This window comes from Natator depressus, chromosome 7 (genome assembly GCF_965152275.1).
Source record: "Natator depressus isolate rNatDep1 chromosome 7, rNatDep2.hap1, whole genome shotgun sequence".
NCBI classification, from domain to species: Eukaryota; Metazoa; Chordata; order Testudines; family Cheloniidae; genus Natator; species Natator depressus.
The window spans coordinates 84,547,856-84,574,244 of NC_134240.1; the positions used below are offsets into that span (position 1 = coordinate 84,547,856).

At 41.3% G+C, this 26,389-nt stretch overlaps 1 protein-coding gene across 6 annotated transcripts in view; it reads right to left on the minus strand.

Annotated features, from left to right (window-relative positions):
* MICU1 (mitochondrial calcium uptake 1) overlaps window positions 1-26,389 on the minus strand; it is a 214,043-nt gene that overhangs the window by 164,313 nt on the left and 23,341 nt on the right. For 5 of the 6 annotated variants that reach the window (XM_074958976.1, XM_074958975.1, XM_074958974.1 and 2 more), the window contains exon 2: window positions 14,687-14,848. In XM_074958976.1, the coding sequence (XP_074815077.1) occupies window positions 14,687-14,847 (161 nt within the window). In that variant the 5' untranslated portion in view covers window position 14,848. Of the gene's footprint in view, window positions 1-14,686; window positions 14,849-21,349; window positions 21,478-26,389 lie in introns of those variants that run through there. The other variant, XM_074958973.1, reaches the window with a different exon arrangement.

A 26,389-nucleotide genomic window follows, 5' to 3' on the forward strand; every position in this document is an offset into this window, starting at 1 on the left:
TTTCCATCTCATGCCAACAAAAATAAATGACCATATTAAAACCATCACAGGAAGATTAAGGTTATAAAACTATATTATGTGCCATTTTTTCTTGTTTAATAAATAAACCTGCAGCCATAAGCACTATGCAAGTTGGATCCCTGCACAGACCCTACTGAAAACCAGTATGTAACCATTAAGTTCTGTATGAGAACATGCATAACTTTAAATAACTTTATTTTGCTGGTTGATTTGATGTGCTTAACAGACTTTGTGGAGAAAGAAATAATGAGAAAATAAAATTCTTTGAAATACTCAATATTTTATCCATTTTTTTCTACTCTTCTGTGTTCCAAAATGTACATTATATTAAACTTTACACTTCCTACATTTTCATTTTACTCAGGTTTTTAGCTTCAGGCTACTCAGCTGCATTTGCTCCTCCAAAATAATAAATCAACATCTTGTATGCAGTATTACTGTAACTGTGTTGGTCCCAGGGTATTAGAGAGACAAGGTAGATGACGTAATATCTTTTATTGAGAGAACGACTGTGAGTGAGCGAGACAAGCTTTCAAGCTTACACAGAGCTCTTCAGGTCCAATAAAAAAAAAATTACTTCACCCAACTTGTCTATCTAAATCAGTATCTTGACAGAATGTGCACTGTAAAGCATGATAGCCTACTCAACACTGAATCCAAAGCGGTAAGATTTTAAGTTACTGAACCTCACCTGATATTTCAGCAGCTGTAAAATTGGACTAAAGTACTATCAGGCCACTACCCTCTGCTCAAGACCCATTTCTACAACGACATCTATACAAAGTTATCCAACCAATATCTAGCTACTAGGCAAGTTGCAGATAGTTTATATGAACAAAAACCAAAAAAGCTTGATAATATTTTATCCTTACCCCACCCTTTCATCTTTTGCTCATTTTCTTCTATTATAAGCTTCTCAAGGAAAGGATTTTGCCTTTCGCCCCAGGGGTGGCCAGTAACTAATTTACCACAATGCAAATAATAAACAAACAATGTAAGACTTTGTGTGCAAGTTACTGAATTGAAAGTGATACTTTTCACTAAGGCCAGCTCTATACTTGGAAGGCTTTACCAGTATAGCTACGCTGGTGTACTATACCAGCAAATCACTCCTAGCATCAAAAGCAAAAACTGTGTTTTTGCGGATATAGCTTATTCCAGCCACCCAAATGAAAAGCTACAGTATTCTCAGTATAACTGTCCCGCACAGAGCTTTTGCTAGAAAAGCTATATCTATCACAAATCACACCCCTGACTGACTTAGCCATCCCGGCAAAAGTCTGTAGTGTAGCCTCAGATTTTATTGTCTTGACAAGCTACACATACGTTAACTTATTTTTAAAAAGAGAGACTTGAAGTATCTGTCAGAGGTGGGACATTAACTCTGAACAGCTATTCATCATGCATCGTAGATGTTTTCTAGATTATTCAATAATGACACTAATCCCACAATGTCAAGAAATAGGTACGTTGCATGATTATAATATTACATAAAGTCATTGTAGCATCAGCTACTTGTTACTGTGCAGACTATGGACTCAATCCTGCAATGTAGCAAGAAGCCAATAGGACTACTTACATGTCTGGCAGGGCTCTTAAATTACCTCCCACATCAGGCCTATCACCAGAAACAGGAAGGGGGTTGAGAGTAGGTTAGCAAGGTGGTAACAGATGAGACCTACAAATCACTCAAGGAACCCAGATGACCATGGATATCTTAAGTAGAACCCAACCTAGCAGAGACTGTCTATCAAATAACGCTAAAAAAACCCAAATCCAATTAAGTCATATAAAGTTGTGATACTAGTACAAAAATTAAAAACACACAACAGAAAGTTAGTTAACATTTCAAAGATTCAAGTTAAAATTAGCACAGTTAGCTTGACTTTAGCAAAGCTTGACTTTTGATACTGTCTAGCATGACCTTCTCATAAACAAACTAGGGAAATGTAACCTAGATGGAGCTACTATAAGGTGGGTGCAAAACTGGTTCGAAAACCGTTCCCAGAGAGTAGTTATCAGTGGTTCACAGTCATTCTGGAAGGGCATATCAAGTGGGGTCCCACAGGGATCAGTTCTGGATCTGGTTCTGTTCAATATCTTCATCGATGATTTAGATAATGGCATAGAGAAAACACACTTATAAAGTCTGTGGATGATACCAAGCTGGGAGGGGTTGCAAGTGCTGTGGAGGATAGGATTAAAATTCAAAATGATCTGGACAAACTGGAGAAATGGTCTGAAGTAAATAGGATGAAATTCAATAAGGACAAATGCAAAGTACTCCACTTAGGAAGAAACAAATCAGTTGTACACGTACAACATGGGAAATGTCTGCCAAGGAAGGAGTACTACAGAAAGAGATCTGGGGGTCATAGTGGATCACAAGCTAAATAGGAGTTAAGAGTGTAATACTGTTTTTAAAAAAGTCAACAATTCTGGGATGTATTAGCAGGAGTGTTGTAAGCAAGACACGAGAAGTAATTCTTCCACTCTACTCCACGCTGATAAGGCCTCAACTGGAGTACTGTGTCCAGTTCTGGGCACCACATTTCAGGAAAGATGTGGACAAAGTCCAGAGAAGAGCAACAAAAAATAATTAAAGGTCTAGCAAACGTGACCTATGAGGGAAGACTGAAAAAAATTGGGTTTGTTTAGTCTGGAAAATAGAAGACAGAGAGGGGATATGATAACCGTTTTCAAGTACATAAAAGGTTGTTACAAGGAGGAGGGAGAAGAATTGTTCTTCTTAACCTCTGAGGATAGGACAAGCAGCACTGGGCTTATATTGCATCAAGGGAGGTTTTAGGTTGGACCTTAGGAAAAACTTCCTAACTTTTAGGGTGGTTAGGCACTTGACTAAATTGCCTAACGAGATTGTGGGATGTCCATCATTGGAGTTTTTTAAGAGCAGGCTCAACACACACCTGGCAGGAATGGTCTAGATAACACTCAGTCCTGCCATGAGGGTGGGGGACTGTACTAGATAACCCCTCGAGGACCCTTCCAGTCCTATGACTCTATTTCTTGACTATTAATTCAGGAAATTAAGAGGAAAGGTACTTAACGACCACTATGCATAAAATGATGTTATATTTTCCTTCCAGAAGAGGTTATTTAAATATTATTGAGAAATACGAAGTATTTTGGGGTGATACATTTTCAAACTCAAGGCTGAAAATGTTTGTCAATGGGGAGTTAGGTGGAGGAACAAAAAATTCCAGTAGTATTTCAGCTCAATACCACATAAATACCAGAAAATCTAATCACTGACTAGCCTACACACTAGTTAACATCAGAGGAAGCTACAGGTGTTAGATTAGCCACCAGAGGGCACCCATATTGTTTCAAAAACATAATAGCCAAAAAAAAAGTAAAATGTAAAGTGATATTTAAGAACCAGAGTTTAAACAGTGAATTCCCTAGCTCATACCAAGATGTGTGCATGCAAAAATTTATTCAAGTACCTCTACACTGGGAGGGTTTACGAGGATAGCTATACCAGCAAAACTTTTCTAGCATAGACAAGGCCGGAGATTATGAATCTGCATGATTGGGAAGATGGTGTTAAAAAGGAGCAAGGGGGGGGAGCGAAGAGGAAAGTGTTTGTGAGTACAGATAATGTTCTCCAGTGTAGAATCTTTCAGGAAGGTATCAGGAAGGCAATGTCAGATTGCCCAGAGAGTGGAGATTGGAGAGGCAGAAGGGAAGAAGTAGATTGGCAGGACATCTGAACAGAGATGACAGCTGAAGCTTTGAGAACAGATAAGCTTACCTAAGGAAAGCAGAGAGAAAGCACAGGTGGGGAAGAGGAGTGGATCAAGCACTGAAACCTAAAAGATACTAAGACAGCGAGAGAGAGGCCAAACAATTAAACTGAAACACCCTTACACATGAATACGTAAGAACCAAGACAGCACAAAATAATGCCAGGACGGAAAGTAAGAACAAGATGGAGTGACTGGGTCATAAGCAGCAGCAGACAGGCTGCACAGGATCTGCTTGTAAACCCACCTTTAAAGATATTTATGATAGGGCTGTCGATTAATCGCAGTTAACTCACGTGATTAACTCGAAAAAATTAACCATGAGTAAATAAATTAATCGCGATTAATCACACTGTTAAACAATAGTATACCAATTGAAATTCATTAAATATTTTTGGATGTTTTTCTACATTTTCAAATATATTGATTTCTATTACAACACAGAACACAAAGTGTACATTGCTCACTTTATATTATTTTTATTGCAAATATTTGCACTGTAAAAATGAGAAAAACAAAAGAAATAGCATTTTTCAATTTACCTCATACAAGTAATGAAGTACAATCTCTTTATCATGAAAGTGTAACTTACAAATGTAGATTGTTACATAACTGCACTCAAAAACCAAACAATGCAAAACTTTAGAGTCCACAAGTCCACTCAGTCCTACTTCTTGTTCAGCCAATCGCTAATATAAACAAGTTTGTTTACATTTCTGGGAAATAATGCTGCGCACTTCTTATTTACAATGTCACCTGAAAGCAAGAACAGGCATTCACATGGCACTTTTGTAGCCAGTGTTGCAAGATATTTACATGCCAGATATGCTGAACATTCGTATACCCCTTCATGCTTCGGTTACCATTCCAGAGGACATGCTTCCATGCTGATGACGCTGGTTAAAAAAAATAATGCGTTAATTAAGTTTGTGATTGAACTCCTTGGGGAATAATTCTATGTCTCCTGCTCTGTTTTACCCACATTCTGCCATATATTTCATGTTATAGCAGTCTCAGATGATAACCCAGCATGTGTTCATTTTAAGAACACTTTCACAGAATGCAAAAGGTACCAATGTGAGATTTCTAAGGATAGCTACAGAACTTGACCCAAGGTTTAAGAATCTGAAATACCTTCCAAAATCTGAGAGGGACGAGGTGCGGAGAATGCTTTCAGATGTCTTAAAAGAGCAACACTCCCATGCAGAAACTACAGAACCCAAACCACCAAAAAAGAAAATCAACCCTCTGCTGGTGGCATCTGACTCAGATGATGAAAATGAACATACGTCAGTCCGCTCTGCTTTGGATCGTTACCAAGCAGAACCCATCATCAGCATGGATGCATGTCTTCTGGAATGGTGGTTGAAGCATGAAGGGAAATACGAATATTTAGTGCATCTGGCACGTAAATATCTTGTGATGCCAGCTACAACAGTGCCATGCGAATGCCTGTTCTCACTTTCAGGTGACATTGTAAACAAGACATGGGCAGCAATATCCTCTGCAAATTGTAATCAAACTTGTTTGTCTGAGCGATTGGCTGAATTAGGACGGTGGACTTGTAGGTTCTAAAGTTTTACATTGTTTTATTGTTGAGTGCAGGTTATTTTTTTGTTTTTTGGTTTTTTTTTTTTAACATAATTCTACATTTGTAAGTTCAGCTTTCATTATAAAGAGATTGCACTACAGTACTTGTATTATGTGACTTGAAATCATAGACTAGAATATCAGGGTTGGAAGGAACCTCAGGAGGTCATCTAGTCCAACCCCCCTGCTCAAAGCAGGACCAATCCACAACTAAATCATCTCAGCCAGGGCTTTGTCAAACCTGATCTTAAAAACCTCCAGTATACTATTTCTTTTGTTTTTACAGTGCAAATATTTAAATAAAAATAAATATAAAGTGAGCACTGTATACTTTGTATTCTGTGTTGTAATTTGAAAATGTAGAAAATATCCAAAATATTTAAATAAATGGTATTCTATTATTGTTTAATCGCGCAATTAGTTTTTTTAATCGCTTGATAGCCCTAATTTGTTATATTATTGCTGTCAGTGTAGTGGATATGAGAGATTTAGAACTAAATACTTCAGGTATATCATGTACACTGCTTATAAAAAGATTGTGACCAACACTCCTCATAGCCATCTATGCTTATTTATGAAAAAGAGTTAATTCCACCCCTCCCCGCATTCACCAGTCTAGTCCAGAGTATCAGTCTATAGCTCCCACCTTCTTGTGGGCTTCCAGTTTTGTAATATCCTCTAAGTGCAACAACCGTCACAAAAGAAATTTGTGATCCAATCAGATTTTCATGACTTCTAAAAATCATTAGAGTGGGGGTGGTGTTTCTGAGAATATCTCATACTAGAACCATACATAAATATTTCATTACTTTATTCCAGAACTGATTTACCCAGGTGCATGGAGCCAAACAATATGTAGCAATTATTATTCTTCCCTTCTCAGCTCCAACAAATATCACTCTTTTCTATTTTTACAGGTATCTAGTAAGTCCTAAAAACGTTATCTGCTGAGCAATTTTTATCCTAAAAGTGTGCACTGATTTAATGGTACAACATATCTTTTTTAATCCTTTATCATCAGTATGGACGGGCTTCCTAAGCCATCAGAAAGAAAATATACCAAATTTTATGTAAAGCCTTTTATCAATGCACCATACACACATTTCTTATTTCTATTTTGAGAGCTGTATTATCCCCAAATAACCATATTACATGGAAAATTAGACTGAAAGGTAGTCATTTAAAAAGTGATAGCCATATGTTCCTGGCAAGCTGTGTGTTCAGAAATTTGGGGTACTTCCTATTGTAACACTGGCTGCCTAGTACAGCAGGAAGGGGGAAACCACCTAGTACAGCAGGAAGCAGCTAAAACCAACCAGACATTTATATTTCATTCAATATCAGGTCTATTTAATTACATAAAAAGTAATGAAAAAAATCAAAATTAAGTAACTTCAATTCTCCATTGTCTTAAGGAGATAAATTAGCAAAGGAGACTGTCTGGGGAAGGTTAAGAAACCTACTGTCAGAGATCCTGGCCACTCACTAGCACTGCTGTGAGCAGAATCCAAGCCTCTGTTGCTCTGGAACCATGGGTGTTTCAAGTCCTGGGAGCCTGACCAGAGTTGAGCCACTGTCTCATTCCTGGGGTTGCTAGGCATATTCCTACAGCACAGACCTTTTATCTGGCACCACCTTTCTGAGAGTTGGAATACACTGTCCAGCAACATTGCCCCTCTGGGCGCAGTGCTGACCCTTCAGACTCCCCAGTACTTAAGCATGCCCTCTCTTGGAACTCCACCCCAAAGGTGTGGAGCCGCTAAGCGCCTGGTTACAGTTTAACTCTCTCAAGGCCACACGATAGTTGTGAAGCCATTAACAAACACTCTCTGCATAGAGAGTAACACCTTTATGCTCTTCAATACTTAGTCATAATCATACCAAACACACACCTGAAACTACGATGTCTCTCTCACACTTCCTTTCTGAGTCCTTGGGGAACCATGTGGGTCCAGGGAGGCAGGCAGGGTGTCCCTTCTATTGCAGGCTGTTGCACGCTGGCTGGTCTCTGCACCTCATGGAGCCCCTTATCCAGATTGTGTGACCTTCTCCTCTCCTGGCCCTTGCTTCCGCTTCCTTTCCTCACTGTCTTCCTGTGGACCCCTCTTGGTCACCTGGCTGCCTTTGTTCTGCTCCTGGTAAGTTTTTACTGCTCCTCCCTTCCCCGCTTCTTTCAGAGGAGTTAAGCTAAAACTGGTTTTCTAAAGATGCAATTCACCCATTATCCCAGAGGCTTATTGAGTCCTAAGCACCCTTTACTGTATCTTTCTGTTGTGTATCTGCTACAGGCCCTGTCAGCAGTGATGAAACCACATATGTATAGGCCTGTGTGTTAGTACGGTTAAGATGAGTATTAGACTTATAACAATGTAGTTAGGGTTTAGACTTAAGGATATGCTTCCAAGTTGCTGCATGCGTTAATCTCAATTATAATTGGTCACGTTATATAATATTTAAATTTTTGCTTCGTAACTGTAAAACATGTTTGCTCTGAAACCGTGAACCCAGTCAGGAGGGGTCATCTTCTGCCCATCATTGAGGCCATCCTCACAACAGATTTAATTTTGGAAGAAGGAAATTAAAATTGCTGACAAGAAATTCTCTCATCTCTTTTGCTGTCTGGACTTTCACAGAGCTGGAGCTACAAAATGGAAGCAAAGGTCACCAGAGTTAACCCAGGTTAGCCCTAAAAGGCATTCAGAGTTGACAGATTTCTACAATTCTGTCACCTTTTGGAATATGGACTAACATCTGTGTATATACGCTTGCCTGATTTAACCTTGTAATAACTCATTTATTTTCTTAATAAATTTACAGTTTACTATAGGATTGGCTACAAGTATTATCCTTGGAGTGAGAACTAAGGTTCAAACTGACTGGGGTAAGTGGCTGGTCCTTTGGGACTGGGAGTAATCTGAATACTGTTGTGATTTTTGGTGTATAGTGACCATTTATCACTAAGTCCAGCTTGCCTGGGTGGCAAGATAGACTTGGACTGCCTATGACTCTCTGGTAAGACTGATACAGTGCTTTAGGAGTTCACACTTGTTACTGGATTGGTGAAATCTAATGACAGAACATACAACCACTTGGAGAGCTCTGCCCTGCTTCTTGACAGTCTACCCTGGAGTCGGCATTCATGGTTGTGAGCCACTCCAGATACCATGACAGGCTGAAAGGGCTCCATTGAAGAGAAAGGAAGGGGCTGCCTGGCCCTGGAGCAGCGGGGAGTGATGTAAGAGGAAAGGCCTTTGGGTCCCTGCAGCCTGCTTTGGTCAGGGGAATAGCTTTGTTTTGGCCTTCCTTAGGGAGTCTTATTTTTATTCTTCAAACTGTGCCTTGAAAGAAGGGCCTACACAGATTTTGGATAAGGCCCTAGTTCTTCCTGGGCTGGCGCAGACAGCCAGCAGCCTACATTAAAGTTGTTTTTAATCATAAGGACTAGAAATTTTTGTTGTGTTTTTAAAGTCAAGTTTAAATTGGGGGGGGGGGGGAGATAAGAGTCCCACCCTATTCACCAAGATAGTTTTCCATTCATCAGTAGTAGAGTGAATGATTTTTTCAAGCCCTGAATTCCAGGGCTTCCTCTGTACTAAGATGCCTAATGAAACATCAATATTAATGAAGTAATCATCACTTTATGCCATATACAGAAAAATAATATATCTGCCAAATCTTCACTGTAAAAATTAGTAGGCAGCATAGATACTAGTCCAGCTTTTGACAACTCTCTCATTCTATTTTTATGATGTAGCCTTATTAAGTATTTCTTTCTTCCCATTGCCATCTGTGATTCATCTAACAAGTTAGCCAATAGACTAGGAAAGTGACATTTGAAAAATATTGTGGCTACAGCTTAGCTACAGAGATAAACACATTAGATTAATAATTAGTAGTTGAAGGCAATTATTTTTAACAAATGTGAGGCTACTCTGCCTTTATGATATATTTAAGAACTGTGTTTTTCCTAAAGAGCCAGTAGGATTACTATTGGAAAAACCCACACAGGATTCAGAGATACAATCAACAGCTATTTGTCTTTGATTAACTCTATCTAGTTTGTGTTAATTTTATCAGTTCCTCGGGGGGGGGGGGGGGGGGGAAGGGGGAGAAAAATGTAATCCTTAGCATACTTGGCAATGCATTAAAATACCTGACCTTGAGTTATCTCTCTGTATAGCTGTTATTTTGTCCTTTATATTTTTGGTGGGGGAAGGGGTTGTCCAGGCATCCAAGTATGAGCAATCCCTTACCTACTGAGCAAAAAACATTCCAAAAGGATTTGCTTGTATTTCCTACATATTCAGAAATTCAACATAAGAAGGCAGCTGGGTGCAGGTGGGGGGGATCCTGAAATGACTGCATTCACTTCCTTATCCCAATTAGAGCACAACTCTATTTCCTATGCCACACATGCCTCATGTAAAAATGGAATAATTCCCATAGTCAGCAAAGGCAATGTCACAAAGCTACTTTCAAATTCTAGAAAGCGTTGCAGGTCAGATTCCCTCCTTTTCTCCACTGTTGTCCTTCCTCAATAACTGAAAACACCACCTCCGAAGTCCCCAGCTTTCCAAAGGGCTGATAAGCATAAGATCTTCCTTCAGTCACTACCAGACCTGAACACTCCTACATGGCAGTACCACCAAGCACTGATACACCTTTAAATAGCTTTTCATTTTTCTAGGAGACTAAATAAATCTTTATGATTATGGAAGAAACAGACTGAACTCTAAAAAGCCTTTCGGGATATTACGATTTACATATTCTATATTGTGTGCCGTAATTTTTTTTTCTTTTTTTTAAAAAGTCACCTTTTTTAAGAAAGGGATTACAGCTGACATTTTGCTGACAAGGATCACAATGGGGCATCTCATTTAGTTCACGATGAAGTGTCACGGCCTCATGCATAGATCATTCAAGGTTAATCAGAATATTAGAAACCACACACCCTTACATAAATTGCTTAGTCTCTAAGGTGCAACAAGTACTCCTTTTCTTTTTGCGGACACCCTTTATTAGTGTCACATACCATCAAAGGCAGCATGCTTCTTTGTTATGATAAAAGAAAGAGATCCAGAACCCCTCAGAAGTCTTCAGCTTCGCAGCACAGCAAGGTTTCATATAACAATGAAAGTATATTTGCTTAACTAATTGAAGGAAAACAAGCATTGTATTAGATCATCTCTACAAAAGGTTAACTGTCTTAACAGAACGGTTTACGCAAAGAAGCACTTTAAAAACAACTACTGTTCCCAGCTTGGAGAGTGTTCCCTTAAATCTTACATAATTTTGATTTGCTTCATTAATTGCTTATGTATTTATATGTATACCATTTGTGAAAAGGTAATTTTGGATATAACAGAATGCAAGTCCTAAATTGTTTCAATGCACTGTAATGTACAAACTGCAATTGCTACCGTGAAATGTTGCTTTGAGTGAAATTCTTCTATGGGAAAAATTTCCACTGTAAAATAGTCCCACTGCATGCATTATATATACAATTATAGAAATTTAAGGCTGGAAGGGCCCTCAAAAGGCAATCTCATCGATGGTCCTGCCTGTGAACAGGACCATCTCTGACAGGTGTTTGTCTAACCCAGTGGTGGCAATCTGTGGCCCGCAGGCCACAGGGTAATCAGGGTAATCCACTGATTACCCTGTGGTAATCCATGCACAGCCACCTGCAGCTCCCAGTGGCTGCAGTTTGCCTTTCCCGGCCAACGGGAGCTGCGGGAAGTGGCAGCCAGCACATCCCTGCGACCAGTGCCGCTTCCCGCAGCTCCCATTGGCTGGGAACAGTCAACTTCGGTACTAGGAGCTACGGGAAGCAGTGTCTGCGGACTGTCAATGTAAACAAACTGTCTCACGGCCTGCCAGTGCATTACCCTGATGGGTCACGTGCAGACCACAGGTTGCCCACCACTGTTCTAACCTGTTCTTAAAAACCTCCAAAGATGGGGACTCCACAACCTCCCTTGGTTACCTATTCCAGTACTTAACTATCCATATAGTCAGAAAGTTTTTCCTAATAACTAATCTAAATCTCCCTTGCTGTACATTAAGCCAATTACTTCTTGTCCCACCATCAGTGGATGTGAGGAACAATTTATCATCACTCTCTTTAAAAAACCTTCACATATTTGAAGATCAGTTTCTTCCCCACTCCCTTTACCCCTCCCCCAGGTCTTTTTGTCTCAAGATTAAACATGCCTAGTTCGTTTTTTTTGTTTTTGTTTTTGTTTTTTAAAGTTTTCTGATAGGTCATGTTATCTAAACTTTTTATCCTTTGAGTTGTTCTCTGGACATTGTGTCCACATCTTTCTCAAGATGTCGACCACATTGCTGCTAAACCACCTCCATCTGCAATATCATTGGTTCCTTCAGCTAAACATCTTATTTATATAATAATTTATAAGTAGTTCAATTATAGTTATTGTATGATATGCAGTGGTATGCACAACACAGCATCTCATTAAATCTATTCATGTTCAAATATATTCAACTGAACTCATTTCTTGAACTTGCCAAGCCACCAGCAAGAACCTTAACTGTGAAGTGGTTCAAGTGAAAATGACCAATAAGATTAGCACTATAGAACTGAAAAAGAACTTTACTACATTGCAGGGTTTCTTTTCTTTCATTTATTTTTAAACACAAAGTTAAAATGTTTTTATTTGAAACAGTCTATTTAATATTTTGTAGCATCAGTATAAACTATTTTCTACACCAAAACAACTTGTCATTGTAATGGTAATGTGATTTCTTGGGTTAAACAGCCAAGTAAATAATAACATAGAATCGTCGGACTGGAAGGGACCTCAAGAGGTCTCCTAGTCCAGTACCCTATACTCAAGGCAGGAATAAGTATTATCTAGACCAGGGACTGGCAACCTTTGGCACGCGGCCCGCCAGGGTAAGTCCCCTGGCGGGCCGGGCCGGTTTGTTTACCTGCCGCGTCCGCAGGTTCGGCCCATCGTGGCTCCCACTGTCTGCGGTTTACTGCTGCAGACCAATGGGGGCTGCGGGAAACGGAGCGGGCCAAGGGATGTGCTGGCCACTGCTTCCTGAAGCCCCCATTGGCGTGGAGTGGCGAACTGCAGCCAGTGGGAGCTGCAATCGGCCGAACCTGCGGACACGGCAGGTAAACAAATCGGCCTGGCCCGCCAGGGGGCTTACCCTGGCAGGTTGCGTGCCAAAGGTTGCCGATCCCTGATCTAGACAGGTGATTATCCTTGACAGGTGATTATCTAACCTGCTCTTAAAAATCTCCAATGACTGAGATTCCACAACCTCCCCAGGCAATTTATTCCAGTGCTTAACCACCCTGACAGTTAGGAAGTTTTTCCTAATGTCCAACCTAAATCTCCCTTGCTGCAAGTTAAGCCCCTTGGTTCCTAACCTATCCTCAAAGGTTAAATAGTACAAATTTTCTCCCCTCATTGAGTTACAAGTCTACCCTATATGAATGCCATGAGCACATCTCTAATTATACAGTGCATCAAAGAACACCTGTACAAAATATTTGATTCTTACCTAACACTTTACAGTGAAAGGGCTTTACAAACATTAACCTATCTGTGCTAGCTAAGAAATAGAGGAAGAAAAATTTTAAAAAATTAGCAGCATATCTGGGATTATTAGAACTCAGAGAATCCTGGGCCCCAGACTGCACTGTTGCCTGTGCCTGTATTCTGCCACACCACTTATATTTGCGATTTTGTCAGCTCTCTGTGTGCTGCTGGAAGTGCCATCCTTCAGATGAGATATAAAATTTAATACCTGACAGCTTGGTTATTTTTATGACATTTTCCACAAAAGAGCTATGAACTTACAGTGTCCTAGCCAAAAACCTAATTTAGGTAATTATGTTATGTGCACTTAAAATATTCTCAGTGTAGTTTTAAATGGAGAGATTATTCACTTCCTCACCCAAAAAGGAGATATATAACAGTACAGTCATCTTTGTTATTGGCACAGAATGGCTGCAGCATTCCACCTCACTGCTGGCTGCATGATTTTATAACGTCTGTAAAGTGCTCTGGGGTCCTTCAAATTGAAAGGCACTATATAAACCAGATTAATTTTAACAGGTAACATCAGAAGAGACTGTGCTGGATCATGGTGCTTTCCCCCTGGTTTTTGATGACACCTTTTAGCAAGGAGCTTAAGTCTTGCCAATTATAGGAACGGCAAAAACAGTGAACAACTTTTTCTGTTTATGTGAAGTAGGCTCCCTTGCCCAAAACAGAAAACAGTACACAACAATTACGAGACATTACATTACTACTTCTCACAGCTTGCCATAATTCCTAATAAGAGGCAAGTGTACCTACTGTGTTGGAAAATAAGACCATAAAATAATACCTAAATATTAGAACTGAAAATAAGATATGCTCTCAATGATGCTATCACCTTTGGACTAATCATGGTATCTGCACAGTAGTGAGCCTGAGCATACAGTGATAACAGTGTCTCCCGACAGCTTTCACATTTAATTCAACTAGAAGCTAAAGAACATTTACTGCTTGCTTTGTTTAGAGCATGGAACATAACCAGAGTCAATTGAGGCTCACTTACTGCCACCCTGAGTATTTCTATACACTGTTCACTATTGTGAAAATGTAATTTCAAGGTGTTTTACACTGGTCACAAAGTAACCTTAGTGCCTCATCTGAAGCATGAACAGAGAGGAGTATTTGATGCTACAGCTGCAGTTTGCACTATACATTTTCAGCTAATACTCCTCAAATAAAATCTAACATGGTGCAAGAGGGTACAGAAATCTCTCAGCATTAAGCAGCAAGTGGGCTTTTTATTTATGCTTAAAGTTCATATTTTATGACACTTATATCCTACTAGGCTTCCTAAGAGGTGAAAGCACGATATATTAGTTAGACTTTGTGCCAGAATACATGATCTGCTTCCCAGTCAGTGGGCAAGGCATGACAGCTCCAGAGCCCTTTTGTAGCTAGAATAAGGGTGACAAGGCTTAGAAACCTCGAAGGGTTGTGTCCAGTAGATCCATGTAACCACAGAATCTAGTCAAACTCTTGCTCATCTCCCAAACACCCTTGGAGTCTAATTCTATTGCATGTAGGACATAGGATACAGATGCATGTCCATTCAATAGCTGCTGCTCTTCACACAATGGAGCTCAAGGCAGTGATGCTGCCTTGCATAGTCTTCTGTTGCTCCTACGATAAAGGTGAAATTCACTCCACATTAATTTCTTCAGGGGACCAAAGCAGGACCAAAGCAGCAGAAAGCTGAAGTTCTGTTCAAGAATGACTCCTGAGAGCACTTACCTCTTCCATAGGAGTCCAGCACTTGCTGTTGCTGCAGTTGTTCCTATGAAAGCTGCCATCATAAGTCTTTGCCTGCTTCTGGTGGGATGTGCCATTCCATGGTAACATCGGGAAACAGCCTCTAAGCCTGCCACGGCAGCAAGAACTCGAAGGCGAAACATCCTATCAAGTAAGGGAAAAAAATTACTATTGAAAATAAAGCAGCAAGTGCTGCAGTACAAAAGCAATTCAATTTTTCATTACTTTCCTCCTCCTTCAACTAGGCATCCTCCAAGCCAAAGAATTTCACATCCTTACTTCAGTCCGCCAATTTGCAAGACTATCACTCCAGCAAAGGAAAGATGGACAGAGCTCCCTTCAGAACTTGTCAATGACACACCTGAGCCAACCAAAAGGGGCACTGCAGTGCAACGTGAGACACTTCCCTCCTCCAAGGATGCACCTACACTAGGCAGCTGACCTGCATCTGACAAGGGATGTCAGCAACAGTCCCCCGAATCAGTGTTGAAAGTTGCTATACTATTACTCTTTAATATGCATGTTGAGGTAGCACCCAGAGTCCTCAATCAGGATGAGGTCTCCATCGTAATAGCCATTATACAAACCCCAGTGGAAAGAGTTTCCAACAATATAATGGTAATGCTGATTGAGAAACTTTTGTCCTTTCTACTCTAGCAGTTTTACCAGTTCATGGGGACCTCTGTTGGGAACCTTTTTCACCCACCAGTCAATTTCGTACAATAGAGTAGACAGGCCTCTAGAAGCAGGCTCCAACTAGATACACCCTTAGTTTTTAGACAGCAACAAATCACACAGAACCAGCATATTACCGCACATCTTATGATAGTTTGTTTCAAAACAAATGATCCCTTTCAGAGAACTATGGTTACATTACTTGGTGAGTGGTTCTCTAAATTGCAGATATTACGAATTTGCACAAGCCCAGCTGACACACTTTGCAATCATGACTCAGCTGTCTAAACACTCTTCTTACAGCAGTGTTTACTCTTAAGTTCTCCAAAACATTTCATATATTAAGTGAAAACATTTGTTTATTTCTCTTCAAGTATCATCGTGTTACAGATGGAAATAGGGCATAGAAATAAGCACTGCAAATTAATACAATCCATTCTGCCTAACACACAATCTTAGAAGGCAAGCTAAAAACGAATATAAATTTTACTTTATTGAAAAACCCAGAAGGCTCTTTGTTATATTTTTGAAATGACTGGAGAAGAGGGGGTTATCTAGCTTGGAGTTCAACACCCAGACTCCGCTCTAACTAAAACATTACACAACCTGAAGTATGTCTTTTAAAATACAACGTGTACTTCACTGCCCTGCACAGAAATAGTTGTGCAGAGAAAAAGGGAAAACCAAGCTGCCGATCTAAACGTTATTAAAATAGTAAAAATCGATAAACTGCAAAGATTGCATCTGAGAACAAGACACCTTCTACAGGAGATAGAATCACAAAAATAGAAACATTTAGAATAAAAATGACTTCTGCACTGCGCAAGCTCACAAAATGCAAGTCTGAATTACAAAGGAGAAATGCTCAGGATAAAAGCGTTGTGTATTCTAGTGAAAAAAAAATCCATATTGATCTAATTCACACTCCTATGAAATTTCTCCAGATAGATTAATGCATTATAAAATTCAGAATATGGAAAGCCCTTTATCATATTTTCAAGGAGAAAACTCCTGTTGAAGAAACTTATACTTATTTTAAGCAACTTCATTCCTTCTCCTTAGCTTTTAACATACTCTTACTACCACCTTTCACAAATGTTTACTGACGTGCTCAAGATCAAGACCAAGTGAGAGGAGCCAATAGCAATCAATACAAAGTAGTGCCTACAGATACAATTAGCATTTTACAGTTCAAGCAGCAATGCAGTCCTATAGACCTGCACTGCAGATTTATCATTACTAGAAGCTCACAATTTAGTAATGTTGGGACTAGTTTGCATAAACAAATCTTTATGCTTGAGAAAACACACATACACACACCCTTATCCCAAACGCCAGAGTTAATTTAAATGTATTTACGTTTCCCCTCAAATTACAGTAGTATACAGTTAGGGCCCTACCAATTTCATGGCCGTGAAAAACACGTCACAGACCGTGAAATAAGCCCTTCTCCATGAAATCTGGTCTCTCCAAAATCAGGTGGGCTGGGGAGGGACAGGACTTGTCCTTCCCCTGCATGGCTGTTATGGCAGGAGATCTGACCCACCCTCCACAGGCAGTGCAGAAATGAGTGGTACACCCTCACTTCTGCTGAGCTCTGGGCTGCTGCCCCTGGCAGCTCTTGCCGGGCCTCGGGGTGCCCTACTCCCACTGAGGCTCCTGCCCAGGCTAGGGCACCCTAGCGCTGGAGCTTCTGCCCACTGCCACTGCCACCCCCACCTCGGCTCTGGGAGCTCAGGCTCCAGGCTGCTGCTCCCGCTAACTCCCTCAGCTCCTGCCGGGGGTGTAGTAGTTGCAGCTCCTGCCAGGGCTCAGGGACTTGGACTGGGTGCTGCCCCAACCCCACGGCTCCTGCTGGGGCTGGGAGCGTGCCACTTAAGTTCCCTCTAAGCTGCATGGCCGTGCAGCAGCCTATTAAGTGCCACGCAGGTGCTCAGGACTGCAGTGGGGGAGCATGGGAAAAATTAGAGGGAACACTGGCTGCCACCTCCCACACCTCCAGTCCCCACAGCTCCTGCCCAGCTTGGAGCTGCCCCCCACCCCATGGCTCCTACCTGGGGTCCAGCCAGGACTTGAGGATTTCACCCCCTGCAGCTCCTGCCAGCGGCTCAGGGAACCTGGGCTGGGGGCTGCCACACCCCACGGCTCCAGCCAGGACTTGGGTCTTTCACCCCCCGCAGCTCCTGCCCAAGCTCCAAGCTTCACCCCGCCCATGGCTCCAGCTGGGGCTCTGGGCTGCTGTCCCCCCATAGCTCCTACCCAGACTCTGGGCCACCCAGGTTCGGGGCTTCTGTCCCCCCCTTCAGCTTCTGCCCAGGCTCAGGGTGCCCGAGCTTGGGACTTCAGCCCTCACAGCTCCTGCCAGGGCTGGGTCACCCATTTTTCAAATTATCCAGGGGCCCTGGGCATGGGCCCATATACTAATCCACCACTGGCACTGACTAGCAGGTAGGATCCCCGGGCTGGGATGCTCCCAGCAGCACTGGGGAGATCAGACCTACCTCCACCTCTGGGAGCCTTCTCCAGCTGCAGGAAACTCGGCAGCTGCTGCCTTCAGAGCTGTGCTGCTTTCAGAGCCAGAAGTGAGCATGGCAATCCTGCAACCAGCCTAACAGCAGCTTTGGGACACACACACACACACACCACACACACTATCCCCTCTTGGATCAGGACCCCCACGGTTACAACACTGTGAAATTTCAGATGTAAACATCTGAAATTGTAAAATTAACCAATGTTAAGACCCAGTGGCCGTGAAATTGACCAAAGTGAACCGTAAATTTGGTAGGGTCCTATATGTAGCTGTGGATATCGATATGTCAACTGCTGGTATGAATTTAGGAGAGAAAGCAACAGATTGTTGTTAAACATTTATAACACACCATATATTTGCATGACATTTTTGAGAGTAAAAACATTTTAATTCTTGCCTGAAGAGTTTAGTCTGAAATAAGACAAACACGGGACAAAAGGAGGGATGAGGGTTAATACAAATAATGAACAAATCATGTCCCTTCTGATTCTTTTAAAGAGACTGAGGTAGAGCAAGAGGAGGACTAAGAGGCAGCACTGGAGTAGAAACCAGGGAAAAAGTAGGTTTTCAAGAAGGAAGGATTTGACGGAGCAGCACAGGATAAAGGATGCTATTCTAGTCACGTGGAGCAATGTGAAGAGAGACCTAGGAAGAGTAGAGTAGAAGGTAGAAGCATAGGGAACAAGAACGGAGGGCAAAGCACTAGCAAGGAGATATGAAATGTAGTCGGGGCAAGGCTGCCCAAACCTTTGAAAGTGAGGGTGAGGCATTTCAACTTTATATGGAAAGAGTCAGCCTTCAACAGATATCTGTAATAAAGGCAGCTTCAGATCAATGTAGTCTTTGTAGACTGACATGCAAGACAACTGGCAATCCTTCAACCAGATTATCGCTTTCATAAATACCCTGGAACAGCTCTTTCAAGCTCAACCACTAGCACGCTATTTAAAACAACATTTAGTTAGGAATGCTTCTTCACATGTAGTATTTGTTTCTCTTTAGGGCTCTATCTTTACCCAATCTGTTTATTCTTTATCAGAGGTCTATGGACAACATATTTTAAGTCATTCCCCTCTTTAGTACACCTCTTAAGCAGGACATTCTGTATTATAAGATAACTTCCAAAGGCTTCTTGTTTTGTTCAATATAGTATTTCAGACAATATTTTAGTAAACACTAACAATTTATGTAACAGCTTAAAAAGGTACCTAGAAAACAAATGCCAAGCAGAAGTGCAGACAAAGGTTTTCAAATCTGTTGACATCAAACATCAGATTTGAAGGCAACTTCACTGGGAAATCAAGCAGTGACATTCAGCTGTTATTTCCTAACCTTAGGTTAGAGTTCTGTAAAAGGTGGCTCAAGACATAGAAAGTTATTCTAATATCCCCTAAAAATCAGAGTTATGGGCAATTGCCATAACATTTAGTACTTCCATTAGCAGTTGAATTTGAATAGTTCTAATTTTATGCTCATTTATAAACACAAACCAGAAAGTAAATTACTTTGTGATTAATGTTGTTTTATTTATTCCTTTTAAAAAAAAAGCTTTTACATGATCATAATGAAAACTCTCAGTGAAATACTGTACGCAACAATGGCCATCCCACATCATCCCACAAACACAAGCACAGCATAAAATGGCCCTGTATTATGAAGGATGGCCTTCATTTCAGATTCAAAATTACTTCCATCCCACACTAATCTAAATTCCCACTTTCTCTCTTGGGAATTATTTCCATTACGTATGCAAACTCAGAGAAGTTATGCAAATGTTATTTTTTCTAAAAAAATTAGACACACAAGTTGAAAAGCCATCCACTATTTTTCTGTCCTCTTATTTGGGTCTCTCTACTTCATTCCAGCTGTACAAGACAAAATTGTGAAAAAACACAAACAGAAGATCAGAACATTTTGTATTGATGGTGAAAAATGTGGCTAAGACTTGCATCAAGAAAGTTTGGGGGGGGAGAGGGGGGGAAGAGGGAGCCTTACGTTAATGCAGCATTATGCCTGCCAATCTGAAATGCCTAAATTTTGCAGAACTATTGTACTCTCAGAAATGCTCTCTCATCCCCCTTGCATACAGTAATCAGTTACTGATAAATTATATTTACACAAAAGAGCATAGTATAAAGTTTGTCTGATAGCATCAGCTAGACAGAGCTAAAGCAAAACACTTCCCACGTTAACTCACTGTTTTAAATAAATCTAGCTTTTTTTAAAAATGCACCTTTGGGACTGAAGCTTTCCATGCTATCCATCTGAAGGGGTTGCCAACTAACTCTCACAATTTTATCACAAGTAGCACGGTATTTTCTCTCTAAACCCCAGCCGCTGGAATCAAGATTGCATGAGAATCTCAGGGTTCATTCTGTACTCATTTAAAAATATTTCAAAAATAAGTTTCTGGCCTTCATGGTTCCAGTGAAAAGCCAGAAAATCTGATCTAACCATAACCTAAAGCAGCGGTCGGCAACCTTTTAGAAGTGGTGTGCCAAGTCTTCATTTATTCACTTTAATTTAAGGTTTTGCATGCCAATAATACATTTTAATGTTTTTTAGACCGTCTCGCTCTATAAGTCTATATAATTATATTACTAAACTATTGTTGTATGTAAACAAGGTTTTCAAAATGTTTAAGCAGCTTCATTTAAAATTAAATTAAAATACTGATCTTACAACGCCGGCCCGCTCAGCCCGTTGCTGGCCTGGGGTTCCATTCACCTAGGCCGGCAGAAGGCTGAGCGGGGCCTGCGGCTGGGACACCTGTTGACAAGGGGCCAGCAGCCACAACCCCAGACCAGTAGTGGGCTGAGCGGGGCCGCCAGCCGGGACCCCAGACCGGCAGTGGGCTGCGCGGCTCAGCCTGCTGCCGCTCAGTCCATTGCTGGTCTAGGGTTCCGTCCGCCAGTTCCTGCCAGCCACAGTCCCAGCTGCTGGCCCCACTCAGCCTGCTGCCAGTCTGGGGTCCTGTCCCTGTCCACATAGAGTAGGTACCTACCTTCTCCCTGGTTCTAGCCATTCTCTTCCTCTCTCTCTGCACTGAAATGAGCGTGGGAGTGCGCTGAGACCAGGGCTCGGGATGACGGAGCAGGTTGGGGTGCAAGGTCTGGCCAGGAGCTAGAATGAGGGAGGGGGCTCAGGGTTGGGGCAGAAGGTTTGGGTGTGGAGCACTTACCTGGGCAGCTCCCATTTGGTGTGAGGGGTGCAGGTGGGAATGTGGGAGCGTGTATGTGTGCAGGAGCTCCCGTTTGGTGCTCAGGGCACGGGGCTGGGTATGTGTGGGGGATGCCAGAGTCAGGGCTGGGGTTGTGGGGGGGTGAAGGGGTCAGGGCTGGTTTAACTGACAGCACTCTACATCTGCAAGTGTAGCCATGCCCTTGGTGGCAGTACTGTTGAAAAGGATTTGGGGGTGTGGCAGGGTGACGACTCACCAGCGCGGCGCCTCCTGCTGGTCGTCTAGGGAATCAGCTCTTTCAGCGTGGCGCGCCCCCTTCAGGCCAGTGTTTCGCCCGCCGCTGGCCCCCGTCTCCCTCACGGACCCTGGTGCCCGTTCTCCCAAAATTGCTAACCCCAAAAATTAAAAAATCAGGGAGTCAGATCCCCCAAATGATGAGATTTTTTTAAAAAGATTTTTAAATTCCCCCTGCCCACTGCCAGTGCATGTAGGACAATTTCAGTGCTCTCTCTTTATTCACTACAAATTCACAAGAGTGGATTTTAACCCCTGCTGAAGGAGCTCTCACTAGTGGATCCAAGAAGATCCATTCTGCTCAGCACTGTACAAACACATAGGAAGAAATAGTTCCCACCATTCAAAGTTCACAAAGTGCAAAGTGTGATGGTGCCTTTGTGACATGGGAGCTTGAACTGAGACTCTACCAACTCATCTCACCTTGGGGCTACCACTCATCTGTTAGATGGCAACACTTTTTAATTCCTGTTAAACTGGGAAAGAATCAAACTGATCATTTACAGGTAAAAGGCCCTGTAGCTCACCAGCAATACCCAGAAGCATCCGGTCCCCCAACAACGCTAACATTACACCTTCAAGAATGAGTCTTGCTTTCTGAAAAGACATTTATTAAACTGAGTTTTGACATTTTTAGAGCATACAGAGGCAGTCTTCCACAGGCAAAGTCTCTCATATGTTGCTCTCAGTCTCACACACTCAGACAGCCGCACCTTGTTCTTAAAGTGACAGCTTCCATTAAGTAATACAAATAATAATAATGAAACATGCAAATTGACTTCTAAATATGTTTTACTGCACTAACTTTTATACATTTATTTTCACCGCCATGTGTCACCAGCAGTGTCTGCACCCACAACATGCAGATCCACAGCACAAATTTTTACATCACCCATGAATAACTGGAGGGGGAAAGCATGCCATTATCCTCTACGTGGACCAGACCATGCAGTGGGCACAACACACATTGCCAGTAGGTTACACAATTATTTCTGAAAATGCAGCAACTCAAGACTCTTTGCTGCTTTTACAGATCCAGACTAACATGGCTACCCCTCTGAGACTCTATTTCTGAGACAGCAGTGGAAAACATGGTTTCTATTTTTGGCTCTAAGAGTAGATTATGGACTTGTGGTTGCAGACAACATAACCTAATGGAACAACTCTCCATTTCGGTCATCTGCAGGGACTGAACCTGGAACTTCTGGATATAAAACATGAGCTTCTACCACTCGAGGTAAAGAACCAGATCTCTTATAAGGATGGAATCAGTAGCAAAGAGGCATGAACACACGTAGTCTAGTTGGGTGGAACAGAGCCATACCAGGTTAGTGTGGATTATACATTAATCTAATTTGATATGTTCCTTCTGAAAGACTGCGTTAACTGGAAGAGGCGTGACTCAGTTATATTAGACCTCGTAGTTCCTAGTTCCAAGCTCTGTCTGAAGTGTCCTCATGCAAGCTCTCTGTTTTCAGTAAAATTGGTGAACATTTACACACAATCCATAAGGCTGGAAACCTGAACTCAGAAGCACTAGGAAGTGCACAGAAATATGAACATCTGTCACTAAAAGAGCTAGAACTAGAACTGAAGGCCTCTGGACTTGCAGTTTAGTGCATTTACAATTAGGATATAGCCCCTAGCATGAGTCGGTCTCTTTCTACCTGCTTCCCAAAAACAACATATGAAGGCTTTTTGCATCATTGTGAGAGTGCCTACAGCAAGGACCAAAATTGGGGCCTCTCCCCACGCCACAACGCCCTGATCCCCCTCCCACCCTCCGAGCCCCTCAGTCCCTGCCCAGAGCACAGTCCTACACCCGAAACGCCTCATCCCCAGCTCCACCCCAGAGTCCACACCCCAACCCCAATTTTGTGAGCATTCAGGGCCCTCCATCCAATTTCTATTCCCCAATGTGGCCCACAGAGCAAAAAGTTTGCCCACCCCTGGACTAGGACCTCGTTGCGCTAGGTACTGAACAAACACTGAACAGACAGTCCCGGCCCAAAGAGCTTGACCTCCAACCCTTGAAAAGGGCACATTACTATGATTGATGTGTTTAGTACTCGTTTTCAGGGAAGGCAATCTTAAAAGATGGAGATGTAAGTTATTTTTTTTCCCCATCTAGTGCTGATGCGTTTATTGTAGATTTAAATATTCCCCCCCCCCAAAATATACAAAACCAGACCTGTGTGGTTTTCAAAATAAATGCCATTTCCTATTGAAATAGCTAAATTAAACATTTACAGGAACACATTCTTCATTTAGGTCAACATTTTTCTTTAAGTCATCTATTCAGAAGATTTGTATTGACCTTTGCTGAAAAATAATAGGTTTCACAATTTCAGCTGAAGGGTCTGTGAAGTGATCTCCTTAACAATAACCTTGACAGCTTTCATTATGTGTGTATGGCTTGTGCATTTCAGTATTTGCAGATTAAAGAAAGAATCACTGCAAAAGACCACAGATTAACACCAAGTGATTTTTTTTAAACAAATCATTTGTCCTTCTCAATACTTTTCATGTACTAATCTCTCTTTCACTGGTAGTGGTTTGTGTCAACGTACCAATGTAACATGCTCTGTTCAAGAGATGAATTCTAGCTGTTAAGATGTATAGATCTGTTTTCTCCAAGAGTGACTTTCAGTAAGTGCAGCTACACACTTTCCCACAAGTCAGGATTTTCAGCATGACTGGTGCTGTCATATTTTCAGAGAAAGGATTACCCACATTAATAAAGTAAGTAATGTACAGAGGTACCTGAATTAGATTTCAGAATGAAGATGAAATTTTCTAGCAGAAGTAATTGATTTTGTGATGGGAGTTTTGGTTTATTATTTCATCATATTCATTTCAGAAAGGGGAATTGCATTTATTTGAGAGCAAAATTCAAATTGACTGATAATGTATGTTGTGGATTGATGGGTTGTAGACTATCTGATCTATATCAAGAACCCAAGCCACAGGCTGGCAAGTTACTTTTAACCATCACTGAGGAGTGGATTTGTCTTTCTTTCCCAACCTCAGCGCTAGAAATGGGAGTCACTAAAAACATCAGTGGTTTGAGTGGAAGCTTGAAGGATTTCCTTTACCCCTTCACCAGAGATATTTTACCCTCTACACTCTCTTCCCCCTCATTCAACCTTATTTCTGGCCTGTAATAATTAAAAGGTCATGTTCATACAGTAGCTTAGAACAAACAACCTTATTTTCAATGCTTTTTCCTCCATGGTTTATTAAGTATATATGAAAGATTGCACAAGTTAGACCCCCAATCTTTGAGAGATTTAGAGCATCGCCTCCACAATACTGCTAAGCTTTAGATGATCCATACTGCGGGAGTCACAATCTTGTTTCTGATTCACACAAAGTAGTGTTGGGCATTTGACCAAATACGAAAACAACTGGTCGACTGACCAATCATCAAACACTGATCAAATATCAACAATGCTCAAATATTTTAAGGCGTTTAAATGTGAACATTATCCAAATCTGAACTGTTACAAAATAAAATAGAAAATGAAATGAAATCTCTGTATGGAGAGGAGGTTTAATGACTATGAACCTTACCCTCTCTTAAACCTACAGAAATTAATTCAGAAGTTAGTACCTGTCTAGTCAGTTTACATCATCCTCCTAAGCGGTTACAGACCACGTCTTTTAACTTGTTTATTGTGCTTTGTAAGCCACATATACACTGATGGCCAGGTATACAAATAAAGATATACATAGAAGGTACATTCCAAGATTCCAGACTATCAAGATACTCACCTTTCAATTAGTTCACATTTTTCCAAACAGGTGGCACTGGTGTGTTATAAAGTGAGTGATCAGGATATTTAAATAGGCTTGGTAACAGATGGCACCTGGTGGTTTATTTAATATAATGATGTGCCAAAGAGTTACCCATTGAATACCAGTTTTTATGACATCAACATTTAGACTCAGAATTTAAGGCCAGAAGGGACCATTGTGATCAGCTAGTCTGACCTGCACATCGCAGGCCACAGAACCTCACACACCCATTCCTGCAGAAGACCCATAAACTCTGGCTGAGCTACTGAAGTCCTCAAATCTTCATTTAAAGACTTAAAGTTACTGTCTACCATTTACTCTAGTTCAAACGTGCAAGTGACATGGGCTCCATGCTGAAGAGGAATATGAAATACAACCAGAGTCTCTACCAATCTGAGTTGGGGGGAAATTCCTAACCAGTTCCTTAACCACCTGTCATAACCATACAACTAAGGGTAGCCTAGAATTCCTCCTTACCTGTAAGGGGTTAAGAAGCTCAAATAACCTGGTTGGCACCTGACCAAAAGGACCAATGGGGAAAGAAGATACTTTCAAATCTTGGGCAGGGGGAAGGCTTTGTTTTTGTGTGTTCTCTTGGAAGCAGAGAAGCATCAGGTGAGAAAACTCCTTTTCCTATAAACCATCCTAAAAGTCACTCATATTACAAAAATTGATAAGTAAAAGCCAGGCAAGACGTGTTAGATTATCTTTTGTTTTGCTTGTGAATTTTTCCTTTGCTGAAGGAAAGTTTATTCCTGTTTTCTGTAACTTTGAAACTAAGCCTAGAGGAAGTTTTGCTGTGTTTTTGAATCTTTTGTTACCCTGTAAAGTTATTTTCCATCCTGATTTTACAGAGGTGATTTTTACCTTTTTTTAAAAAAAAAAAAATAAAAATAAAATCCTTCTTTTAAGAACCTGACTGATTTCTCCATTGTCTTAAGACCCAGGGGTTTGGGTCTGTGATCACTTTGTAACCAATTGGTTAGGATATTATTCTCAAGCCTCTCCAGGAAAGGGGGTGTAAGGGCTTGGGGGGATATTTTGGGGGAATAGAAACTCCAAGTGGTCCTTTCCCTGATTCTTGTTAAATCACTTGGTGGTGGCAGCGTACCGTCCAAGGGCAAAGAATTTGTGCCTTGGAGAAGTTTTAACCTAAGCTGGTAGAAATAAGCTTAGGGAGTCTTTCATGTGGGTCCCCACATCT